The 23,803-nt window shown below is 39.0% G+C and overlaps 1 protein-coding gene across 1 annotated transcript; it reads right to left on the bottom strand.

Annotated features, from left to right (window-relative positions):
- Positions 1-1,445: 1,445 nt before the first annotated feature.
- LOC308367670 (NACHT, LRR and PYD domains-containing protein 3-like) lies at positions 1,446-19,045 on the bottom strand (the record flags this gene model as incomplete). The annotated part of the gene is made up of 5 exons (XM_080841648.1): positions 1,446-1,600; positions 3,490-3,513; positions 8,165-8,316; positions 14,023-14,193; positions 17,187-19,045. The coding sequence occupies 5 exons, from the start codon at positions 19,043-19,045 to the stop codon at positions 1,446-1,448; spliced, it is 2,361 nt and encodes a 786-aa protein (XP_080697774.1).
- Positions 19,046-23,803: the final 4,758 nt, after the last annotated feature.

Raw genomic sequence — 23,803 nt, 5'->3', positions numbered from 1 at the left:
CAATATAGGTATGTGATGGCTATGTCGTTCATGCATTGTAAGTTGACACATGGAAAAATAACAAATCAATTTTCTCTGTTTTGACTTTAGAGGACAACAACTAAATATGTATCTACTCAATTAATGAAGACACATCCATCACTGGAAAGCCAATCCCATGTTATTTACTTTAAACATATTTATTTAGACATTTTATTTCAGGAAAAAAAAAACATGTTTATAATGTCCAGTGTGCTCAACATCATGTGATTTACTTAACTCTTCAGTGTGTCCAAAACATCACTCTTCACTGTGGTGAGGTTCTGTCTTACTTCTCTTCATTTTCACCAGTCTGCATGTGCAGAACAACACATACACAGAGGATAGGAACCATACACACCTTACACAATAACTATGCCTAACACACACACACACACACACACATATTACACAATAACTATGCCTATCACACACACTGTTAAAGGGTTAAATGTCAAGGGTGTTTAGGCACAAGAAGGCAGCATGGAGTCAAAACTTCAGCGGCTTGCAATTTATTCACCCACCACCAGGGGGTTTAGAGTGTCCATGTGCAAAAACAAAGAGAAACAAAAGAAACAAACAGACTTGTAGTATAACTTTATCTCACAGCTGAATATGCAAAAGCACTACAATAGCTTGGGACAGATGTCCCTAAATACAGGCAGCAGAAATATAACAGGCCTTACATATCTGAGGATGCTGGAGAAGATAAAGCTTCCTTCTCACCATATCAGCACCTTCCTTCTCACTATCTCACTACAATATGTGTGCACCCATCTGCTTCAACACACGCCAGCCAAGTTAAACCAGTTCAGAATATTATGTGGTGATGCACAATAAGTAAGGGATAATGTAGTGTCCGGACACGGTCACACATACACTCTTCTAAAACAGATAAGATTGGCCATTTTTTTCATTTTATCAGTTAATAATTACTAGATTAACTTAATGATAATTTAAGAAAAGATGAATATGTATTACTGTAAGATGAACGTTATATCTGGTGAATCAGCAATTCAAATGGCTATACGTGCATAAGTGAATATTTGATTGCATTTTATGCTGTTGTATTTTGCAATGGGGCTCTTAGTTCAAATATGTGAAGGAAGGCAGTCAGATTAAGATGGACCTTGATATTTGACACCAGATAAACAAGGACAAAGAAACAAATGAATCAGGACATTATCAATATTATAATATTATAAATGAATAATATAGGAAATAATTGCTTTGGACTTCTGGATTCCTTTGGAGTCCACTAACCTGTCTGCCAATTTACCTGCCTAACCTCTAAGCCTTGTATCATTCCTCTTGACCACTTTGTAAAAGGGAGAATTTAAATTCATATTTGCCACACTGGACGCTACATCAAAGAAGTGACCTACATCTAAAGTTAAACAGTGAAACATTGGGATTTCTTTCTACACTTACTTAAGCTTCTTGAGTTTACAGACAGGATCCTCCAGTCTAACAGTTAACAGTTTCAGTCCTGATTCTCCAGGATGATTGTAGCTTAGATCCAGCTCTTTTAGGTGGGAGGGGTTTGAAGAAAGAGCTGAAGCCAGACAAATACAACCCTTTTCTGAGATGAGACAATCGGAAAGCCTAAGAGAGAGAGAACGAGAGATAGATTGTAGTAAAATGTCATAATTAGGATTGTTCTTGTTAATATTAATATCATGTTTATTTAACATGGTTAATCATCCCATGTTTTCCCTCTTATTTTTCAGCAGAGGTGTGATTTGTTGCGCGGACACCCTCAATGCTTTTATTCAATAGAATATTTTAGCTTTATTTTAAGTTACAGTAGGTAATTTGGTTACAGGTAACATTAGTTATGTGCCCTGTATATTAGGCTGTATCATTTAAATATCTTTAGCTTGCTAACCAAAGTAATGGTATGTTTTGTAATTAATATTATAACACGGGTAGATGGAATTATAACACGGGTAGATGGAATCCACCATTCTGAGAGTGAGTTCCGGGGTGTGCCTTAATCAACAATATAGTAACTGTACGACCTGTTTTCATCTACCTGAGGGTTCCATATCAGTGCGCACTCAAAAAGAAATATCTATCCAAGATGGCGGCGTGTTGTGGGGAATGTAGTAGGGAATGTTTCATGTGAATTAAGCTATCTATGCGACTTTTTATGTGTCTACATTGACTAGGTTAGTTGTTTCTCTGCTACACGAATGTTGCAGAGTATTGTAAGTCTTTACTGAAAGTCTCGAATATTATTTGTAGGTGACTGCTAACGCTAGACCAAAAACCCATTGAAACAGACGTAGCTCTCACACGCGAGTTAGTGGCGATATCCAAATCAATACAAACAAATATTAACAAAGTTGAAAATGTCCCATTGTCGTAATTGTTATTTTAATGGCAACTTTATAAAATAAGCAATGTGAATGAATAAAATGGTGCGAGATCAATGTCGATCTCCTAGCTAATCATCAACAAACTTTTTGTGCTAGTCTAACAGACGTGAAGTTCCCATTGCTATTTGTCGTTTGAATAGCAACAGCCACACAAAGGGGGACTATTTTCTCTTGGCTACTGCAATGTGATACACAACGTTTGGTGTTTACAACTTTTTTTGTGCTGAAAGGCAGCTTACTGTTCATATTTTAATTGTACTTAATATTTATAAAGTCGCTGGCAACCACGTTATAAAAGCAATAAGGTACTCGAGGCAGTACTGTATTGTCAATAATGTACTTGTTCGAGGGTTTGCCTGCCCTCCGCTGCGCGTCGGGCCTAACAACTCCCTCGAACAAGTACATTATTGACGATATAGTACTGCCTCTCGAACCTTATTGCTTAAATAAACCGCAGTCATTTCAGCAGTTTTGCTAATTCAAAGTCTCTGTCTTTCTGTCATCTTGGCTTAAGCTGAACTAAACATGCCACAGTCTGGCTAGTGACTTTGGGCTTTTAGGGAGGGGCACAAGAGGTGTGTTGCATTTATAACACAGAACGAGAGCATCATGAGAGAATCATCCTCATCATCATCATCATCATAATCAGAGAATGACTATACATGGCCTTTTAAGAGAATAGTCAGATACGCATGGTCTTTTGGTATGCCTACAATTTAAAATAATATACTGCGGTAATTTGCTTGAACTATCATTTCATATGTCTGCTTTCATGAAACATCGACTATTTTGTTGCCTACATGATCGCCTTACCCCATGTCAATCTACAATTTCAAATGATGTTTATGAATAATATTTTGCCGTTCATGAATGAAAATAAATGATAAGACAAAGCAAGAAATGAGTAAAATATGCTTGAATTATCCCTAAATAAGACGTACTTTCATATATCATGAGAACATCAAAATCTCACACCTAGTGAGCAAAATTTGTTATTCGAGACTACTCTGCTCTAGAGGATTTGAACAGCTGTAGGATGGTACCCTAGTCTTTCTATTTAGGTCAGCCTAGGCTCACTAGACTGTGTTACCTATGCCAATGGTCTGTTTTCCATCTGCGGTACATATGAGAGCAACACTCTTGCATGTTATCCCATAAATTGTAGAGGTATCTGAATAGGCTAAAATGAACCAATCTTAGTTGTGCAAGTGTAGATAAGTTGCAAAATGGATCGGTTTCAGTCCCACTGCTGTGTTCTGCTTGTATCACTGCCTTTCATACACAAACAACTGAGAAATGTAATGTTTAAAAAACGTATGACCTTTACCACACACAACTGTCCACGCTGGTCTATGTAGGGGCAGCCCCTCTACCAACTTCTCTTCATGCTGGTCTATGTAGGGGCAGCCCCTCTACCCACTTCTCTCCACGCTGGTCTATGTAGGGGCAGCCCCCCTGGTTCTCTTGTTCCATCTGCAGTACGTATGGAGGCTACACTTGATCTGAAGTCACTGTCCAGTTGTCAATTTAGATCCATTTGTAACATTTATTCGACATAGGTCCTTTGCTGTTTAGTTTTGCTAGTTAGAAGTGTAAAATGGGCAATGATGAGAGGACGGTACTGTTACCTTTTCACTATTATTCTACTTGCCACCTTTGGTGGATGGTTGTTAGGGCGGTTAAAGCCGCTGTACAATATACTGATAATTACTGCTATGATGAGCAGAAGCTCCCCAAACTAAGCTATTATATTCTACCAAGTAATATATTCTACCAAATATTACTGTTGTATTCTGTTGGCTTCAAATAGATATAAACAAACTTAAGAGAAATAATGGGAAATAGACAGAGCAAGGGCTCACTCAGATATCAATGTAATGTTAGCGAATATTGCTCAAGCTTTAGACTCTGCCCTTCGTCCAAAGCCAAATCTATTTTTGAGGTTCCAACATTTTTCAAAGGCAATTTGGCTTAAAATGTGAGTCGTCGATCGAGTTATTTTCTGCCCCGTCGTTTGAAGCAAACATTTTAGCTCCGGTATCGGTCTGCCATTATTTAACATTTCAAGTTTCGAATGAAATTCCAGTTTCAGGTTTTCGGACCTCCCCTTCGTTGAGGCAGGGGTCCTGTTTGCCTCCCCTCAGTGTTTTTTTACTGCAGGTTTATGTCAGATCAGCATGAATAAATATGTTCTACACATACGTGAAATACATTACCTATTCTGGACATATAATACAAGTGTCCAAAAATACTACAGTGCTGACAAACAATGAGAAAGCAAAAGGCATGCACTCAACACAGTGAGTGAGGTACTGCACAATCTGAGATCAGGCGCTGCGCTTAACCCGTTCGGCAATTTCATTGGTCTAATGAAAGCTTAATGCAGCCAAAAAACTGCAGACGGTTTGCAGAATGCGGGACAAATCTATAAAGTAGCCTTGTCGTTGTATAAGACGTGGAAATATTTTTCTTGTGTGCCTCCATCTAGTGGACAAAAATATATTGCTGTGTAAATGAATCAGCTAACTATCAAATTGACACAATTGGCTTAATCAATGTACCTGCTGAATGGGTCACCTTACTTATTAAGTGATGAAGTCTTGAGCTGAGGTAATGATATCAGAGGCTACAAAGTTACATTCTTTGCAGCGGGAAAGTGAGTCATATGTAACAAATAATATAGCTCGTGTTTCAAAGAATTAGCACAAATTACTTTTATTGGGTAGGTAGATATAAGATAGCCAGTGACTTCAGGCGAACTCCGGCTCCCTCCGTGGTGGACGGACACCATAAGCAGTAAAGAGTTTGGAACATCATCTGTTGACTCAGAGCATTTTTTAATTTCTGTTGAATATGCCTGTGATATAAAGCTTGATGGTGGATACTAAACAAGGGGAAATCTACTGTACGGAATATTTCTGCTTAGTAGACAATGCAGATTCTAATTAGGCTGTTGGATATGTCCAATTTAAGGAGTGTGAAGTTGTATTAAAATATGATTGATTCAACTCTCGTTCTCCACAACAACATGGATAAACCGGCGTGCAAAAAGATCTTCAATGGTAAGACTTGTCTGTTTTGCCTCTGTTGGTGTCTCATAAAACGGGAGTTTTATTAAAGCATAGCGTGTGTATTGTGTGGCTATTTCATTCCGAGATGGCAGGGGAGTAAAATGCTCCGCTGGCAAAATAGATAACATGTTTTTAAACTCAGGGTTAATTCCCTTTCCTTTACGTCTGCTTCTAGTTAGAAAATACAGACAGCCGGAATGGTTAACAAACGGAATGAAATAGCTACACATTACACATGCTATGCTTTAATAAAACCCACGTTACTCACCTACTGGTTAACACTGTTAGAGCGGGTGTATAAACTGTACTGTTGCCACTACATTCGTTTTAATATTTTGCACTCTCTATCTAACCACTCGTTCAGGTGTTTTCTTGAGTTGGTACAGCCAACTACTGCACACGTAGTTGCCGAACCACTTTTCCTCGTTAAGTTTTCCATCTTTTTACACACTGTGTCTCCGCGTCGATATCGGAGATACCTAGCAAAATAAACCTGAGCCTGGGTGAAGGCTAAATAGCTCGCTAGCTATCATCACTCTATTCACGATTGTATCAATTGTATATCTAGGTTTTCTTTGGTGACTGTGGTCGCATTCAACAGCACAACATATCCCGGGCCTTTTGAACTGTCTGTGGGTTGTGAACGTAAACAACTCGCTAGATATTACTGGCTAGCACTGTATCTGCCCAAGGTAGTAGCTATATAGCTTTGATAATACACAGCCATTACTACGACTGTATCAACGTGCTGCATTTCACTTAACAGGTCAGTCATTCCCTAAATCTTTCGTAATTGTATATCTAGGTTGTCACATTCAACAGCACAACATATCTCCTAGCGTTTTGAACTTTCTTTGAGTTGTGACCGTAGGTTATGACCGTAATGTGTTTGCATCAGACACAAATATGGCGGTGCTTAAAAGACAGTGACATATCATATCCTTGAATTCTGAAGAGCTCAAAAGGCGCTGAAAGCTGCGCTTTTTTCTAAAAAAAGAAGTCTAGTGTGAACCCCGCTTTATACAGTTGAATGGAGAGGGACAGAGACAAGAGGTTCCTTGGATTTGGGGCAAGTGTCAGTGAAGCTCAGTGAAGCACAGGTGCAAGCCAGTTTAATGAGCCTATTATGATGTCATAATGCCTCAAAGTTCTGCCATGCAAGTCTATGGGGGAAAAAGGGGATGAAAAAGAGGAATTAAAAAGGAGTGGCAAGGAGTACCGCCACGAAAAGATATAGCAGGTTGCACCGGATCGGGCCGGACGTTTCGGTGTTTGAACGGCGTCTGTACCTCGAACAGGCGAGGCCTGATTCGATGCAAGAAAAACGGGGAGAATAAAAAAAACTTGACAACAACAATACTGTGCTTCCCTTCGGGCAAGCACACTAATAATGGGAAATAGACAGAGCAAGGGCTCACTCAGATATCAATGTAATGTTAGCGAATATTGCTCAAGCTTTAGACTCTGCCATTCATCCAAAGCCAAATCTATTTTTGAGGTTCCAACATTTTTCAAAGGCAATGTGGCTTAAAATGTGAGTTGTCGATGGAGTTATTTTCTGCCCCGTTGATTGAAGCATACATTTTAGCTCCGGTATTGGTCTGCCATTATTTAACATTTCAAGTTACAGTTGAAATTCCAGTTTCAGGTTTTCGGACCTCCCCTTCGTTGAGTCAGGGGTCCTGTTTGCCTCCCCTCAGTGTTTTTTTACTGCGGGTTTATGTCAGATCAGCAAAAATAAATGTGTTCTACACATACGTGAAATACATTACCTATTCTGGACATATAATACAAGTGTCCACAAATACTACAGTGGTGACAAACAATGAGAAAGCAGAGGGCATGCACTCAACACAGTGATTGAGGTACTACACAATCTGAGATCAGGCCTGCGCTTAACCCGTTCGGCAATTTCATTGGTCTAATGAAAGCTTAATGCAGCCAAAAACTGAGCACCGTTGCAGTATGCGGGAAAAATCCATAAAGTAGCCGTGTCATTGTATAAGATGTGGAAATGTTTTTCTTGTGTGCCTCCATCTAGTGGACAAAAATATATTGCTGTGTAAATGAATCGGCTAACTATCAAATTGACACAATTGGCTTAATCAATGTACCTACTGAATGGGTCGCCTTAAGTATTATCCCAAAAAATTCTCCCCCTGAGAATTTTTTCAAGAGCAGCTACACACTAGAAATGTACAGAGTTGCATTATATGCATTTGTATCTGTATCTGTTCAACCAGAAACATTGTCTGTCTCTGAATCTGTAATCAGATAGAAAACTGGGATTGAGCATGGTTTATACCAGAAGTTACACTGAATTAAACTAATTTTGTATTCCAAAACCCATCATTTCCCATAGATCCATCATCCTCTATTTGAGGTGTTGGAGGGATGGAAAAAAAACAGCAGAACCTCTGACAGCGATGAGAGACACAAAATGAACAGGTGGAAATTGAACTAGTATCTTATGTGGAGGGAGGCAGATCAAAGGATATACTGTTAAAAGTCAGGAACCTTATCAGCCTGGTTATCAATACATTTTTTAATTTACATTTAGCAGACACTTTTATCCCAAAGCGACGTACTACGCTAATAAAACAATGTAAATCATAGTTAAGGGCTACATAAATGATACAAACATTCATGACAATAGGGACATTTATAACACCAACCTTAATGTATGCAGCTCACAGTGGGGACAAGACAGTCCGTTAGAGAGAAGCTGGATTCCAGAATCTTCCAGGTCATTCTTACCCAGGTCCAGCTCTTTCAGTGAGTTTGGTGACTGTAGAACAGTTGCCACAATTCCACAGGACTTATCTGTAAGTGTGCATTCAGCAAGTCTGTAAAACATAGTGTCACAAGGACGAAATTTTACTCTGGAATTAAAAAAAAGCAATGCCTTCATGAAGGTGTCCTGTAATAGCATACAAACATGATCTAGCCCTATATTACCACATTCCTCACAGTTCCCTCATATTAATGTCCACAGCAGCCTGTAAAAAGGAGTAAAACACCTCACATTCCTCTACAGGTCTCAGTTCATTGATGCGTACACTACTTTAGTTTTCTTTTTTTCCCAAGTTTTAAAAATTAACTTCTAAATTTAACATGTCATTCATGACATATAATGTTTCATGAAGAGCTTCAACCTCTGTCATGCCAATACACAGTTAATCATGAAATATATTTATCATACTCTTTTCATCTATCCCCCCCCCCCCCCTCCTCTAACTGTGAACATGGAATATTAAGAAACAACTACACAAGTTTGCCATTCAACCATGAAAAACTTGGGTTGGGTGTTAGTGGACCCTAATTCAGAATTCCATTCCATTATGGCTGATGGCTACATAAAACAAAAAGTAGTTGTTTCCATCGCATTATTTTTCCTTTCCTCAATAAAATATATATAGATGCATTCCTAATACTCAAACAAAAACACACAAACAATCAAACACACATAAATTGAAAAAAACCTATGTTTCCTTCACTGACAGTTACCATGGTATAACACTATTGACCACATATATACACTTCACCAGATACTTACACCTACATGCTCTTTCACATTAGGCCTCATTGAGAGTTAGGCTAAAGCAGCGGCATAACAATAAATTGACGGGCCCGAGTGCAAACCTCATCAATGGTCCCCCCTTGCCGACATAGCGTCAGGTAGAATTGATGTTATTGCAACAGAGCGAGGCGCAGGCAAATGTACTTATGATGTACAATACACATTAAGGCTACACTGTAAAAAAATGACTGGCAGCTACGGCTGCCAAACAAAAAACGTAAAATGAAAGTAAAACATCCTAATTCAAATAAAGTGCAAAACACTATATTTACAGATATTTCCATTTAAGGATTTGCAAAGAAACACTGTTATTGTATAGATTTGTCCTCAATTAATACAATCAAACACCATTAGTAAAGTGACAGCCCCAACAGTTTAGCAGAGAAAAACTGTTATTTGACAGATTCTTCCTAATTTATTACGAGCAAACACATTTAATTAAGTTAGGGTAATATAAGTATAGCAGAGAAACACTGTTAATTTACAATGTTTTCCTCGATATTTAAGATTAAAAACCTATAATAAAGTGGCAGCCATAACAGTTCAGCAGAGAAAAACTGTTATTTTACAGATTTTGTATCTATTATTTATATTGAACACTTTCAATAAAGTGACAATACTACAAGTTTAGCAAAAAATGCTGTTATTTTACAAATTTTTCCTAACTTATTACGAGCAAACACCATTAATTAAGTCAGGCTTCTTTAATTATGATTAAACACCTTCACTGTACTAACCGTACTTACACCACTTACTAATCATTATATTACTAATACCTCATTCACTTCTTTTTACTTATTACCACCACTTATACTTACACCTGGACTTTATATATTTCACATCTATCTACACTTCCTACCTCAATTGCTGCTAGTCCCAATTCTGTTCTTTTTTCATACCCAACTCTTACTGTATATATCTTATTTATTCAATTATTCCACTTTACATATGCATAAACTCTGCACTTTTGTTGCTATTTTGCACTTCTGGTTAGATGCTTAACCCTTCCAAAACGCTCTGCGCCCGTGGGGCGTTTGGTGGTATTTCTATTAATAGAATGTAAAATCTCCGCGAGTTTTTGTCCTCCAAACATAAAACTAACACCCTGAGAAAGCTTGAATCTTCTAGTTTTCAAATATATCCAGTTCGAAACAAACAAATGAATGAGCACTTTGTAAGGAGAATACAGGTAAAGCCTTGCCTATTTCTCTCTCAGAGTGTATAAGCAACCAGTGATTGCCCACCCATTAGCAGATTAGGGCTATTCATATGATAAGATCATGGTAAATCTCCGATCGCTATTGGGTAATGACGTTGCAGTAAAACGTGAGAACACGCCCCATTTTTCCCTATAAACAAGGCAGCATGTAAGGATGTTTACATTTGGACTGAAGAGATACATGATGGCGAACTCCTTCTCTGCTGCCGAAGCCTTGCGCCAAATTCAAGAGGACCTAGTCAGCGAGGAGGAAACCACATCCTCGGATGAGAGCGATGACGATATGGAAGATGAACACATGCACTTTGAGCTTCGTCTTGACCCCGTTGAGGATATCCCTGTTGAGTAAGTTTTATTTGTTTATTTGTTCACCTAGCTCTTGTAATGAATGCTGTTGATTAACTTATAGGGAGTAAAATGCTCCTCTGAGTTGAACGAAATATTTTAGTATGCTACTGTTTGCATAGTGAATAAATTACTTTATGCTTCTAAGACTATTGTATGGTAGAATATTATTCTCAGAGTGGCGTTAATGATGTGAGGCTATATCAACGATTGTTGTTGACGTTTCGAGTTGGTTGTCTGTGCTGATATAAGTAAAACATACTCGGTGACTATATTGCAGCCATTGATGTAAAAATGCAAACGTGTCTAACTGTTATAGCGATTAAAATGCACGTCGGTATGCTCTGAGTTGAATGGAACGTTTAGTATGCTACTATTTGCAGAGCGATTTAATCACTTTATGTCGCTAAGACTATTGTACAGTAGAAAACTTATTTAATTAACAGAGTTGGGTAAATGATAACAGGCTACACATATAAACGATTGTTGTCTGTTCTGAGATTAGTAAAACATAGAACTACATGGTGACTATATCGGATTATGTAAATTGCAATCGCTAAAAACGTGTCATACTACTGTGGGTAGTCGTTGGTGTTATTATGACGCGTATGGTAGGTGTGAATCGAAACTAGGAGGTGTTTGTGATCGAAACTGGTGTTGTTAGAGAGCTAAAGTGATATGTGTTACAATGGTCGAACATAAAATGAAAGAGCAACAGTTAATTTTATTTTACTTTATTACAGTAACTTTGCACCTACACCGCCAAGGAAGAGAGCACGCTGTCAGCCTAACCCAGATCTGTCGTCATGGAAGTCAGAGGGTGACAATGATGCAACTCCATCAGCACTGAGGTTTTTTCCTGCAAGGGAGCCTGGTGTGCAGCTGAATGCAGCAGACAACCACTCTCCTCTAGACCTCTTCAAGTTGTTCTTTTCAGAGGATGCTGTGGAAACCCTCTGCCAGAACACCAACAAGCAAGCTGCTAGGAGCATTGCCAGAGGTGTAAAGTACAAATGGGTGGATGTTGGAGTTGCTGAATTCTTGATTCTGTTTGTTAGATGGATCAGAAGGAGCCTCCTGGGCCTGATGACTCCCCTCCTCAGCACCTACCTTTATGCACCATATTGTATGTGCCTACCCTTATGTACCTTTATCTAACTATGTACTTACTTTTATGCACCTTATTTTATGTACCTACTATGCCTTTACTTTTATGCACCTTATTAAATTCACCTTCTTATATGCACCAAGCTTGTTTGCAATTTCTTGTATGTACTTTCAAAGCTGATGGTTGTGGGGGAGAGATAGCCACAATGACAGTCCAGGGCCATTGACAAGTGGGCCATTGACAGGTGAGCCATACTGGGGAGGGGCACTCACAGGGCAGTTTACACCTCTTTCATCAATATGCATAGGGGTCTAGGTGGAAAAAAGTGTCACCTTGTAAAATTATTATAATAAGTGTAGAAATCACACACACTTTCTGAATGCTAAACTCACCTATGTGGAGCAAACACATATGTTTACAAGGTTCAGAGTAAAAAAGAAAACTTCCAAAATATTTACAATGTGTTTTTTGTAAAAAGTCTGAGCACCTCTAAAGCTAGAGTTAATTTTAGTGTCTTTAGATTTCATTTTAATAAAAAACTTTTTTTACTACATTTCTTTTACTCTCATTTTATTATTGCTGAGTTGTTCTAGAATATAATCATAAATTCCACTTTTGCCTAATGGTTTTTAGTTAGGTGAAATATACACAAATATCAGGCATGGCAGACTACCTAACAGAGTCAAAAAAAGCCCTCTGTGTTGGAAGTGTTAACTGCATTTCGTTGTCTCAGTACCTGTACTCTGTACAATGACAATAAAGTTGAATCTAATCTAATCAATAAAGTGTCAGCCCTAACAGTTTTGCAGAGAAATACTTGTATTTTACAGATTTTCCCTCATTTACAGTTTTTCACTATTGTTAAGAAGTAAAAAGCGAAAATTCGGCACAATCTGCAGAACTTTCACGTCATGTATCACTCTATCTATCACTCGCCCCAAGTGGGAAATACTTAAGATTCCCTTATCTGCATTAGACTGATTTTCCTTGTGAACACACTGATGTCAATTACACATCCCGTTGTTGTCAAAACACTGTACACAAAGTTCTGTTGTTGCCCAAACTTCTGAAGTAAAATCTCAAAGCATCAACCTGCAAGACACAAATAGTCAAATCTCTAAACTTTCAGGTCTTATGAACAAATTGCAGTGAGGACTGCAACATAAAAGTATCTTGAGCCTCTGTTTTGTTTGGTAAACTATTGAAAACTTTGAAAAGATCGACAACCAGAGAAGGAGAGGGGTAAGAGTGAGAGGAGGAGGAATAGGAGGACAAGAAGGAGGAGGAGTAGGAGGTTGAGGAGTAGGAGGACAGAGAGAAGGAAGAGGAGGACAAGGAGGAGGAAGAGAATGAGGACAAGGTGAAAAAGGAGGAGGAGGAGGAAAAAGAAGAAGGAGAATGGTCATCTCTAATGAGATTTGGGCCGCTGTGGTAGACCATGTTTTCATGGTTTTTCATTAGAACCTTCAGGATGGAGAACAAGTATAAAATCTGTTTGCCTTGTGTACTGTAATACTGCATATCAATATAATATAGTGTGCTCACAGTATTTGTATTTTACAGGACTGAAAATGAACCACACTGTGGAGGAAGAAAACACACTTTCAATATTTTTGGAAAGCAAAGTAGCATTTTCCAGGAGATATAAACCTTACCAACCTTAATGTCTGTAGTTGGCAGTGAGGACTAGACAGTCCGTAAGAGAGAAGTTGAATTCCAGAATCTCCTAGCTTATTGTAGCTCAGGTCCAGTTTTGTCACAGAGTTCAGTGACTGTAGAACAGTAGCCACAATTCCACAGGACTGATCTGTGAGAGTGCATTTAGCAAGTCTGCAAAAAAGCACAACAAAATATTACTTTGAAATGAAAATTAAGCAATGCCTTGTAACCTGATCAATTATTATAATGAAAGGGTGGAGGCAATCATTTCCAATACCTCTGCTCACTCTGGGAGAAGCTCATTCTACTAAATGGTGAGCTGCCTTTTACTGTGCCAAGATGAGAGTGGTCCTGACTAAACATAAAATGCATAATTTCCCATACATCTATCACCCTCCATTTGAGAACTTGGAGGGATGGGGAAAACAATAGAAACTTAAAGAGGGATGATGAACAAGGAATTAACAGGTAGAAATGTAATTATAATCTCATGTGAAGGACAAATTAAAAGGGATACTGGTAAAGTCTGCCACATTAGCAAAGTCAGATTGTCACTACACTTATATAGCAGTATAAATCAGAATTAGAGCTACATTACTAATCAGGAAATGCATGACAATAAAGACTTGTATAACATCAACCTTAATGTCTGTAGTTTGCAGTGAGGACTTGAAAGTCCGTTAGAGAGAAGCTGAATTCCAGAATCCCCCAGGTCATTGTTACTCAGGTCCAGTTCTGCCAGGGAGTTTGGTGACTGTAGAACAGCAGCCACAAGTCCACAGGACTTATATGTGGGTGTGCATTCAGCAAGTCTGCAAAATCACATAACAAAATATTACTCTTAAATAAAATAACTTTCTTAAGGTGACCTGATGAATGAATATAATGAATGGGTGGAGGCAATCATTTCCAATACCTCTGCTCACTCTGGGAGAATCACATTCTACTAAATGGTGAGCTGCCTTTTGCTGTGCCAAGATGAGAGTGGTCCTGACTAAACTTAAAATGCATCATTTCCCATAAATCTATCATCCTCCATTTGAGGAGTTGGAGGGATGAAAGACAAAATATTACTTTGAAATTATAAATAGGTGATGCTGTTGACAAAGTGTACAAAGAAATCAATGGAAGGGGTGGAGGAAACAACAATTGCCAGTTAAAGTGCTGTTGAGTTTCCCTTAGAATTCTAAATCTAAATTTCATCGTATGAAAGTTGGAATGAATGTTGGTGATGGTCGGACGGGCCGTAGGCACTGCCACGCTCCGTCAGTCTGCCCCAGGGCAGCTGTGGCTACTCTCGTAGCTTACCACCACTGGTATGACTGTGCGACTTTGGGTCATTGAAAAGCGCATTACAAATCAAAGGTATTATTATTATTATTATTATTATTATTATTATTATTATTATTAATAAATGCAATTCTAAATTTGACATGACAGTAATGGCATACTAATACCCAAATGGGGTCGACCCCCATCATGCCGGTACACAGTTCATGTGCACACTATACACACTAGAGGTGTACAGATACGTCATTATCTATATCTGTGTCTGTTCAACCAAAACAAATATCTGTTTCTGAATCTGTATTCAGATAGAAGATCAGGACAGGTCGTGGTTTATACCGGCAGTCACATTAAATCCAACAAACCAATGTTGTAAGATCTATTCGAATACTCCCTTGTCATGCAATTCAAATTGTCAAATTGAATTCATATTGGCAAGTATGAAATATATTTCCTTGTATGAACTGTCTGACACTAATTATGTTTCCTACCCTTATAGTTACCATAGGCAAGGCAAGGCAAATTTATTTATATAGCACATTTCGTACATTATGCAATTCAATGTGCTGTACATAAACAAACAGTAATAACATTTAAATTTAAACACAGTAAAAGAAACTTAAATAAAAACAAAAAATAAAATAAAAATAATTATGAAAATCAATAAAACATTAAAATCAATAAATTGCAGGTAAGAGACATTATGATTAGCAGCACTAAGAAGCAGCATACCGATAGAGAATTTCACATATAGGCTAAAGAGAATAGGTTTGTTTTTAGTCTCGTCTTGAAACTGTCTATGGTGTGGGCAGTTTTGATGTGGTCTGGTAGTAGATTCCAAAGTTTTACTGCATAATAACTAAAGGCTGCTTGACCTTGTTTAGTTTTAACAGTAGGGGCCACCAACAAGATTCTATCCTGGGATCGGAGGGGTCTGGGAGGTACATACGGCTGGAGCATGTCCTTAAAATATAAAGGTCCAAACCCATGCATGGACTTAAAAACAAGAAGCATTACTTTAAAATCAATTCTGTGGCTAACTGGAAGCCAGTGAAGAGATTTCAGTATTTGAGTTATATGTTCTGTTCTCCTGGTTTTGGTAAGAACTCTAGCAGCCGCATTTTGTATTAGCTGGAGCTTTTTAATATGCTTTTTGGGGAGTCCAGTGAAAAGACTATTACAATAGTCAATTCTGCTGGAAATGAATGCATGGACAAGTTTTTCAAGATCAGCCTGTGACATGAAACCTCTTAGTTTTGAAATGTTTTTTAAATGGTAAAAGGCTGATTTAGAGATGGATTTTATATGTTGATTGAATGACCCAAATTTTTAACAATGGCCTTTGGTTTTAGTCCTTTGGTGTTAAGAAATTCACTGACCTGGTGTCTGTCGCTTACTTTTCCAAAGACAATAACTTCTGTTTTGTCACTATTAAGTTGAAGAAAATTAAGACACATCCAGTTATTGACCTGATCTATGCACAGATTAAGTGATTCTAGTGGGCTAAGGTCATTGGGAGAAATTGCTAAGTATAATTGAGTGTCGTCAGCATAGCTATGGTATGAAATCTGATGTTGTTTGATAATTTGCCCGAGTGGGAGCATATACAAATTGAACAACAGGGGGCCTAGGATCGATCCTTGGGGAACACCACAGTTTAAGGGGATGGATGAGGACGTGTAATTGCCAATACTGACATAGAAACTTCTGTCTTTGAGGTAGGATTTGAGCCAGTCAATCACTGTGCCCCTCAGACCAACCAGGTGCTCAAGCCTGTGGAGCAGTATTGCATGATCAACTGTGTCAAATGCAGCACTTAAGTCTAATAATACCAGAGCAGTTGTTTTCCCACAGTCAGTACTTAGCCTTATATCATTGAGTACCTTAACAAGGGCGGTTTCTGTGCTGTGATAGGTTCGGAAACCAGACTGAAATGGGTCTAGACATGAATTATCAGTTAAAAACTCAGTTAGTTGGTTAAAAACTATCCTTTCAATTATTTTGCTAATGAAAGGCAAATACCATAGTATAACACCATTCATCACATAGACACGCTTCACCAGATACTAACACCTACATCCTTTTTTACAGTAGGTCTCACTGGACACAACGAGATTAATAGATCAATCCAAGTAATCCACATCAGTATAGACACTTAACCACTCTATATGTGAAAACCTTTTATCAGGGGGCAGATTTAACCAGCCCTAATAAGTGAAACTGTAAGTGACAATGACAAAGCATGTAAAGTGTAATTTTATTCCAAGTTATCAACCAAAGTGCTGCAGTGAAAATGGAATTTTAATCTCCTATCTCATGACTCTGACACATTTATGCATATGGTATATTTTGAAATTTCATACTGTACATCAGCAGTAGATTGCAGTGACATCAAAACTATTAATCAGTCATGCACAGACCTGATGAACATACTCTTACCAACAAAAGTTCACTTTTTGTCAATTAAAAATAAGTTGTTTACATATAAGAAATCTATCCGTATCTATTAGAAACTCACCGTCCCTTTCTGTAGCATCTCAGAGCAGGGAGCAATCTCCTGCGTCCCTCATCTGATGTGTTGTATTTCTTCAGGTCAAACTCATCCAGCACCTCATCAGACATCAGAAGCATGTGGGCCAGTGCTGAACAGTGAGCAGGAGACAAATTCTGATTGATGTTCTTCGGTGACTCCAGGTATTTTTTTATTTCTTCGTGCATGGAATGATCGTTCATTTCATATAAGCAATGGAATAGATTAATGCATCGTTCAGGAGCGAGATCTTCCCTGTTGAGCTTCTTAATGTATTGACATGTTTCCTTAACACTCTTTGAGGTGCTGTGTTTGTGGTTCAGTAGACCTTTCAAAAGTTTCTGATTGCTCTCCAGAGAGATGCCCATAAGGAAGCGAAGGAAAAGATCCAGGTGTCCATTCCTGCTCTTCAAAGCCGTATCCACTGCACTCTTAAGTAACACATGTAGATGGTTGTTAGATTGTAAGCCCAGCACTGATTGAAGAGATGATAAAACAGATGGACTGGGTTCATGTCCTTCGCGGATGAGGGATTTCAGGGCCTTGAGGTTCTGAGTCACATAAGAGTGAAACACAAACACAGCTGCCAGAAACTCCTGGATGCTCAGGTGCACAAAGCAGTAGACCTTCCTCTGGTGAAACACAGATTGTTCTTTGAAGATTTCAGTGCACATGCCAGAGTACACTGAGGCTTCACTGACATCAATGCCACACTTCTTCAGATCTTCCTCATAAAACATCAGATTGCCATTTTCTAGATTCTTGAAAGCCAGTTCTCCAAGCTTCAGTAAAATCTCTTTCTGAGATTTTAGAAGATTCTCTCTATCTGTCTTAGTTCCACTCTGATACTTCTGATCCTTCCTTCTGGTCTGAATGAGTAAGAAGTGTATGAACATCTCAGTCAGAGTTTTTGGAATGTATTTAGTCTTGTCCAGCATCTGCTGAAGTACAGTGGCTGCAATCCAACAGAAAACTGGGATGTGGCACATGATGAGGAGACTCCTGGATGCCTTAATGTGTGAGATGATTCTGCCGGCCTGACTCTCATCACTAATTCTCTTCCTGAAGTACTCTTCCTTCTGTGGGTCATTGAACCCTCGTACTTCTGTCACCTGATCGATGCACTGAGCAGGAATTTGACTGGCTGCTGCTGGTCGTGAGGTTATCCAGACATGTGAAGAGGGAATCAGACCTCCTTGAATGAGGCTTGTCATCAGAACATCCACTGAAGATGTTTGTTTTAAATCAGATATCATGTTCTGGTTGAAATTCAGAGGTAATCGACTCTCATCCAAACCATCAAAGATGAACACAACCTGACAGTCTTTGAATTCTTCAACATCTTTCAGCTCCTTCAGTTCAGGATGAAAGTCAAGCAGGAGCTCGTGAAGACTATACTGATCACTCTCGACCAAATTCAGCTCACGGAAAGGAAGCGGAAATATAAAGTCTACGTTCTGATTGGCTACCCCATCTATCCAATCAAGAATGAACTTCTGCACTGAGACTGTTTTTCCAATGCCAGCAACACCTTTGGTCATCACAGTTCTGATGTTCTTCTCCTGTCCAGGTAAGGGCTTGAAGATGTCATTGCAGTTGATAGGTGTGTCTTCTTTTGTGTGCGCTCTGGATGCTGATTCTACCTGCCAAATCTCATGTTCCTTATTCACCCCTTCACTCTCTCCCTCAGTGATGTAGAGCTCAGTGTAGATATCATTGAGGGGTGTCTCAGCTCCTGGTTTGATGATGCCTTCAGATATATTCTCAAACCTCCTCTTCAGACTGGCTTTATGCTTCTCTATAACTCTCCTCAGGACTTCATCAGCTGTATAATCATCAAAAAACATGAACAAAGAAATTGATTAGTATCATGCGTAAGATCAATAATAATATTGCTTGCCATTGATTAGTAAACACAATATAATGTTGACGATACTTAAAATATTTAAAATATTAGTTTATCAGCCCCTTCCAACATTGCAGATGTGTTTGCATTATAACAACACATTACTGCTAATTGACGCCCATGGGTTCCATTAATGCGGCTATCATTTCTGCTACTCACTTGTTTGTTTGTGTCCACAGGTGAAGGAGCCATCAACTCCACACATGGACTGATTCTGGGTCAGATCAGCCCTCCAAACACTACAAAAACAGAACATTAAGATACCTTAATTACATAAACTTAATTACTTAATGTAATCATGTGTAAGGGTGATTACTACTTAATGATACTATTCAGCCAATCATATTACACCTTCTGTGCTCCAAGAGCAACATGTTGATTGACTGGATTGTTTATGGTTCAGTCCGAGCAGATATGTGCTTCCAAGACTGTACTGTGTACAAACACCAGAGTATTTCTGCTGTTTCAAACAAACATAACAAAAAAGATGACAATAGTAGCTAGGATGAAGGAAAAAGAAGAGGACAAGAGAGGGAAAAGGAGGCGCATGCAAAAACACACTCTCAGACAGACAGACACACACACACACACAGCTTACCGTGGTTTAGAGTGTGATGGTCCTCTGCTGAAGTTGACAGGTCTAAACATGGACCCATCACTCTTCAAAGACACACAGCTGGACACTGGAGATGGAGGTCTCTGCATCTCTGAACTGGTCATAGAAAGACACACAAATACAATCAGTAGAGACTATAGTTTTGACATTTACCCTTTAATCACACACACACACACACTCACACTGGCAGTCACAAACTGATGTCAGGCATTGCAAGGTTATACAAATAAATAAATGTTAAGCTTACACTCTCTCACAAACACATATACACCCACACAGTCAGATAAAGACAGACACAAGCACACAAACACACACACACACACACACACACACACACACACACAGACACACACATAAAGACACACAGACAAAGACAGAGACAGAGACAGAGACAGAGACAGAGACAGAGACAGAGACACAGACACAGACACAGACACAGACACACACATACACATAGGGATGCTTACCGGTACGCCGGACCGGTTCTGGACTTGTAAAAACGTTTAGGTCCAGGTCCAGAAAAACCGAAACCCCAGTGATTCGGTACTGGACTTGTAAAAAAATCTAGCACTCACATACTATATCCTTTTCGTTCAAGACCATCTTAAACCTTCCATAGGTCCCGGAATTCGGGGTGGAAAAAGTCATTCCTATACCGTTACGCACCCAGACCGAAATGTCACGCAGATTTCGGTGCCTGAGCCGATTTAAATAAATAACAGGAACAAATCATGCAGCTAAATCTTGAAAACTTATGTAAAATGTTGTCTTATAAACAGGAATTATTTCAGGCTGCAACATGAAACACAGGGGCTGCTTCCAAAACAGTAGAAAACTAGCGATAGCTAACTAGCAGTAACGTTAGTGGTGTCACTATGATCTATATGAATTATTTTGTATTTTTTTGCCAGGCAGATTTCGTGGGGCACTATCACAACTGCCCTAGCTCCCAATATAAACTTTGTCCTGTGTTGCTCATTGGTGTTTTCATAGCAACAGTCTTATGACAATGAAGAGCAGGCAGCATTTCACAGAACAAGAACAAACAGAGCTAGCCATAAACCTTTTAACAGAGAAAATCTTTGGGATTGGTTGTCACATAGGTTATTGGTTTTGTTCTTCATGTTGTTATATAGGCTGGCCTAAAGATGTGTTTCCTGTTCATGTTCCTTGCTCATGTTGTGTATAGATGCGTTAAGTTATGTTTGACAACTTGTCAATGCAATTACAATTATAAAATTGAAATAACATTTTGACAAAAAACCCCATAGTGTGTGACAACCGTCCCCGTGATGGGGTTGGTTGTCACAATGTGTCAGAATGTCTTTGTTAGTTAATTACCTCTTTGTTACAATATGCATGTCAAGCCAACACCTTAGGCTTCAATTTAATGTAGGAATGACGATTGAAAGATGTTTTGATGATGAGCAATTCACACTAGAGTAAAAAGTGTGTCAACTAACTCTGTTCTCCCCTAATTAGGCGCACTTTATACATCTCCTCCCATCTTTATGCGGGTAACCTCCACTTTGCCTTATACCCTCCCATGTATGCATATTTTTTAGACAGGAAGTTGCCTCTATCCGCTTCAGCAGCGGGGAATCTGAGTTTTTACCCAAGTGCGCCGCGTTAGTGAATACGGTTCCATGTCTTTATCCGCATGTTGCATAGAAATGATGTCTAAAGTGGGCTCAATTCTGTTAGTAAATCTAAATGTACTAACATTATGGGGTTTAGGTTATACCTTTGCTTTGCTTTGGATCAGACACTCACACAGTCACCCACACACAAACATTCACACACACATACATACACACACACACACACAGTTTAGGTTATACCTTTGATTTGCTTTGGATCATTCTATGAAAACAACTTACTTTAGAACTAATGGAACTTGTTCACTGCTGAAGTTAATAGGATCAAGCATGGAGTGGCCACTCTTCATGGACACACAGCTGGGCACTGGAGATGAAGATCTGTGTGTGTGTTGTCTACGAACACAAGGAGGCACAAGAAACCAATCAACAAAGATGAATTAATTTTGTATTTATTTTCACACTCACTCATTAACACACACACACACACACACACACACACACACAGACAAACACACACACACAAACACACACACACACACACACACACACACACACACACACACACACCCACACACACACACACAAGCAGTTCTACGCTTGTCTGAGTCAGTTTCAAAAGGAACCTCCTTACACTTTGATAGGTACTTCATGTCTGTAAAACTTTATGATATAATGTAGGTGAAAGGAATTCCAGCTACTTTCAACCTCATGAAACAAAGAGTGCCAAATAGTGCCATGTGTTGCTGTTTAAAATGGGGGTGTAGACGTCAGCAACCGCATGCTGAGTTATAAACGAATGAGCAGCCGTACTAAGAAGTAGTAGGAGCCATTTTCCACTTCTTTAAACTCACAGTTGCTAACCCGTGACTCCACTGCAAGAGTGAACTATACCCAAAAAGTCTAGGGAATCTCTCAGAGAAACACACACACACACACACACACACACACACACACACACACACACACACACACACACACACTGATATCTATTCTTACGTAATGGGGCTGAAGCTGATGCATGCTGATGTGTGTCCCTAACACACACAAACAGACTTTAAAAGTTACAATTCAAATTTGAACTTTTGGTTCACAAGGTTACAGCAAACTTAAACACGGCGGAGAATAAACACGCAAAATAGAGATGCACTCTCGCCTGGCAGTTTTTGTAATAACCACGGAATGAGAATAAGAACGGAGTAAGTTGTCACACTGGTTTGTGACATCAGCCACATATAAAACAATTGGCTTATAGATAATTTAGAAGTCACTTGATTATGTGTCCAATATATAAGATTGGCCAGATACTACAGTGATACTTTGCTAGTCTGTAGAACGTTTTGACGTATGTCACCGATTCCAGAGCGATAGGGAGGATAGGGTCACTCACTCACTCACTCACGCACACACCTTTTCTGTCTGCCCTATGGCTGCGCTCCGTTCGGAATCACCTGCTTTGTTTTTAAACCGAGACGCGGAAACTGCAGAGGGGAAGAAAAGTGAATGGAGTCACGGAGGTTATCGGTATCCTCGAGGTCTCCCAATAAAGGGACTGCATTGCCGATCGGGAAGATAATGTTTAGACCCTACTCATCACCCCAGGTTAGGAATTCCGTCGGGATAAGGCAAACCGCTGAATGAACATTTTTTGAAGGAGGTGAGATCGAACTTGTTTCCTCTCTTTATTTGTTGCTGGATGCCGTTTCTAAAGGCAGCATTTTCTCGCTGCCTTGTGGATTCATTTCTTGTGGATATACCTTTTTGTTTGGACGTCTAGATTGCATTGGAGTTTTGGGCGATTTTTCCCCGTGTTTTTCAATGTTGGACAAGAGTACAAAACTGCGCGGTTTTGTTGTTTGGACGGTGATACAGACTTCTCTGGCCTACAGGCTCTTTCTCTTTCTCACTAGCTCCTTTATCACTGTCAAGATAAGCACTATAAAATAAAACGATCCACGTTATTTTCTGTCGTGCGTGTTTTAATGAACCTCAATTAATTTGTTGACAATTTCTGAGCGCCTAGCCCAGATTTGTTACAGGTTGGTTGTCACACTCATTACATCTCGCCACCAAAAGGAGCTGTGTCCAGAATGTTGGTATTGAAATGTCCAGAATTGGGATCAGAGCTCACCTAAATAGTCTTTTCTGGAGAAAGAGAGATGAACTTGGGTTGAGAGTACTTTTTGTGTTTTTCAGGTACAATTGAAAATATTTAGCTCCTCAGTATACTTCTTCTAGGCTTTTACACAATAGGTTTATAAGAAAACAATTGTTACCCTTAAAAAGTGTGATGGGAAAGATACAGTTTAGATTGTTGTTTGCTAGCTAACTAGTTGTTAGATGGTTGTTAGCCTGGCTGGGGCTGGTTGTCACGTTTTCTTTGGGATTGGTTGTCACATAGGTTATTGGTTTTGTTCTTCATGTTGTTATATAGGCTGGCCTAAAGATGTGATTCCTGTTCATGTTCCTTGCTCATGTTGTGTTA

This window comes from Sprattus sprattus, assembly GCF_963457725.1.
Source record: "Sprattus sprattus genome assembly, chromosome: 1".
NCBI classification, from domain to species: Eukaryota; Metazoa; Chordata; class Actinopteri; order Clupeiformes; family Clupeidae; genus Sprattus; species Sprattus sprattus.
Note: the sequence above shows the minus strand (reverse complement) of the source record. Positions and strands in the feature narration are given on the sequence as shown.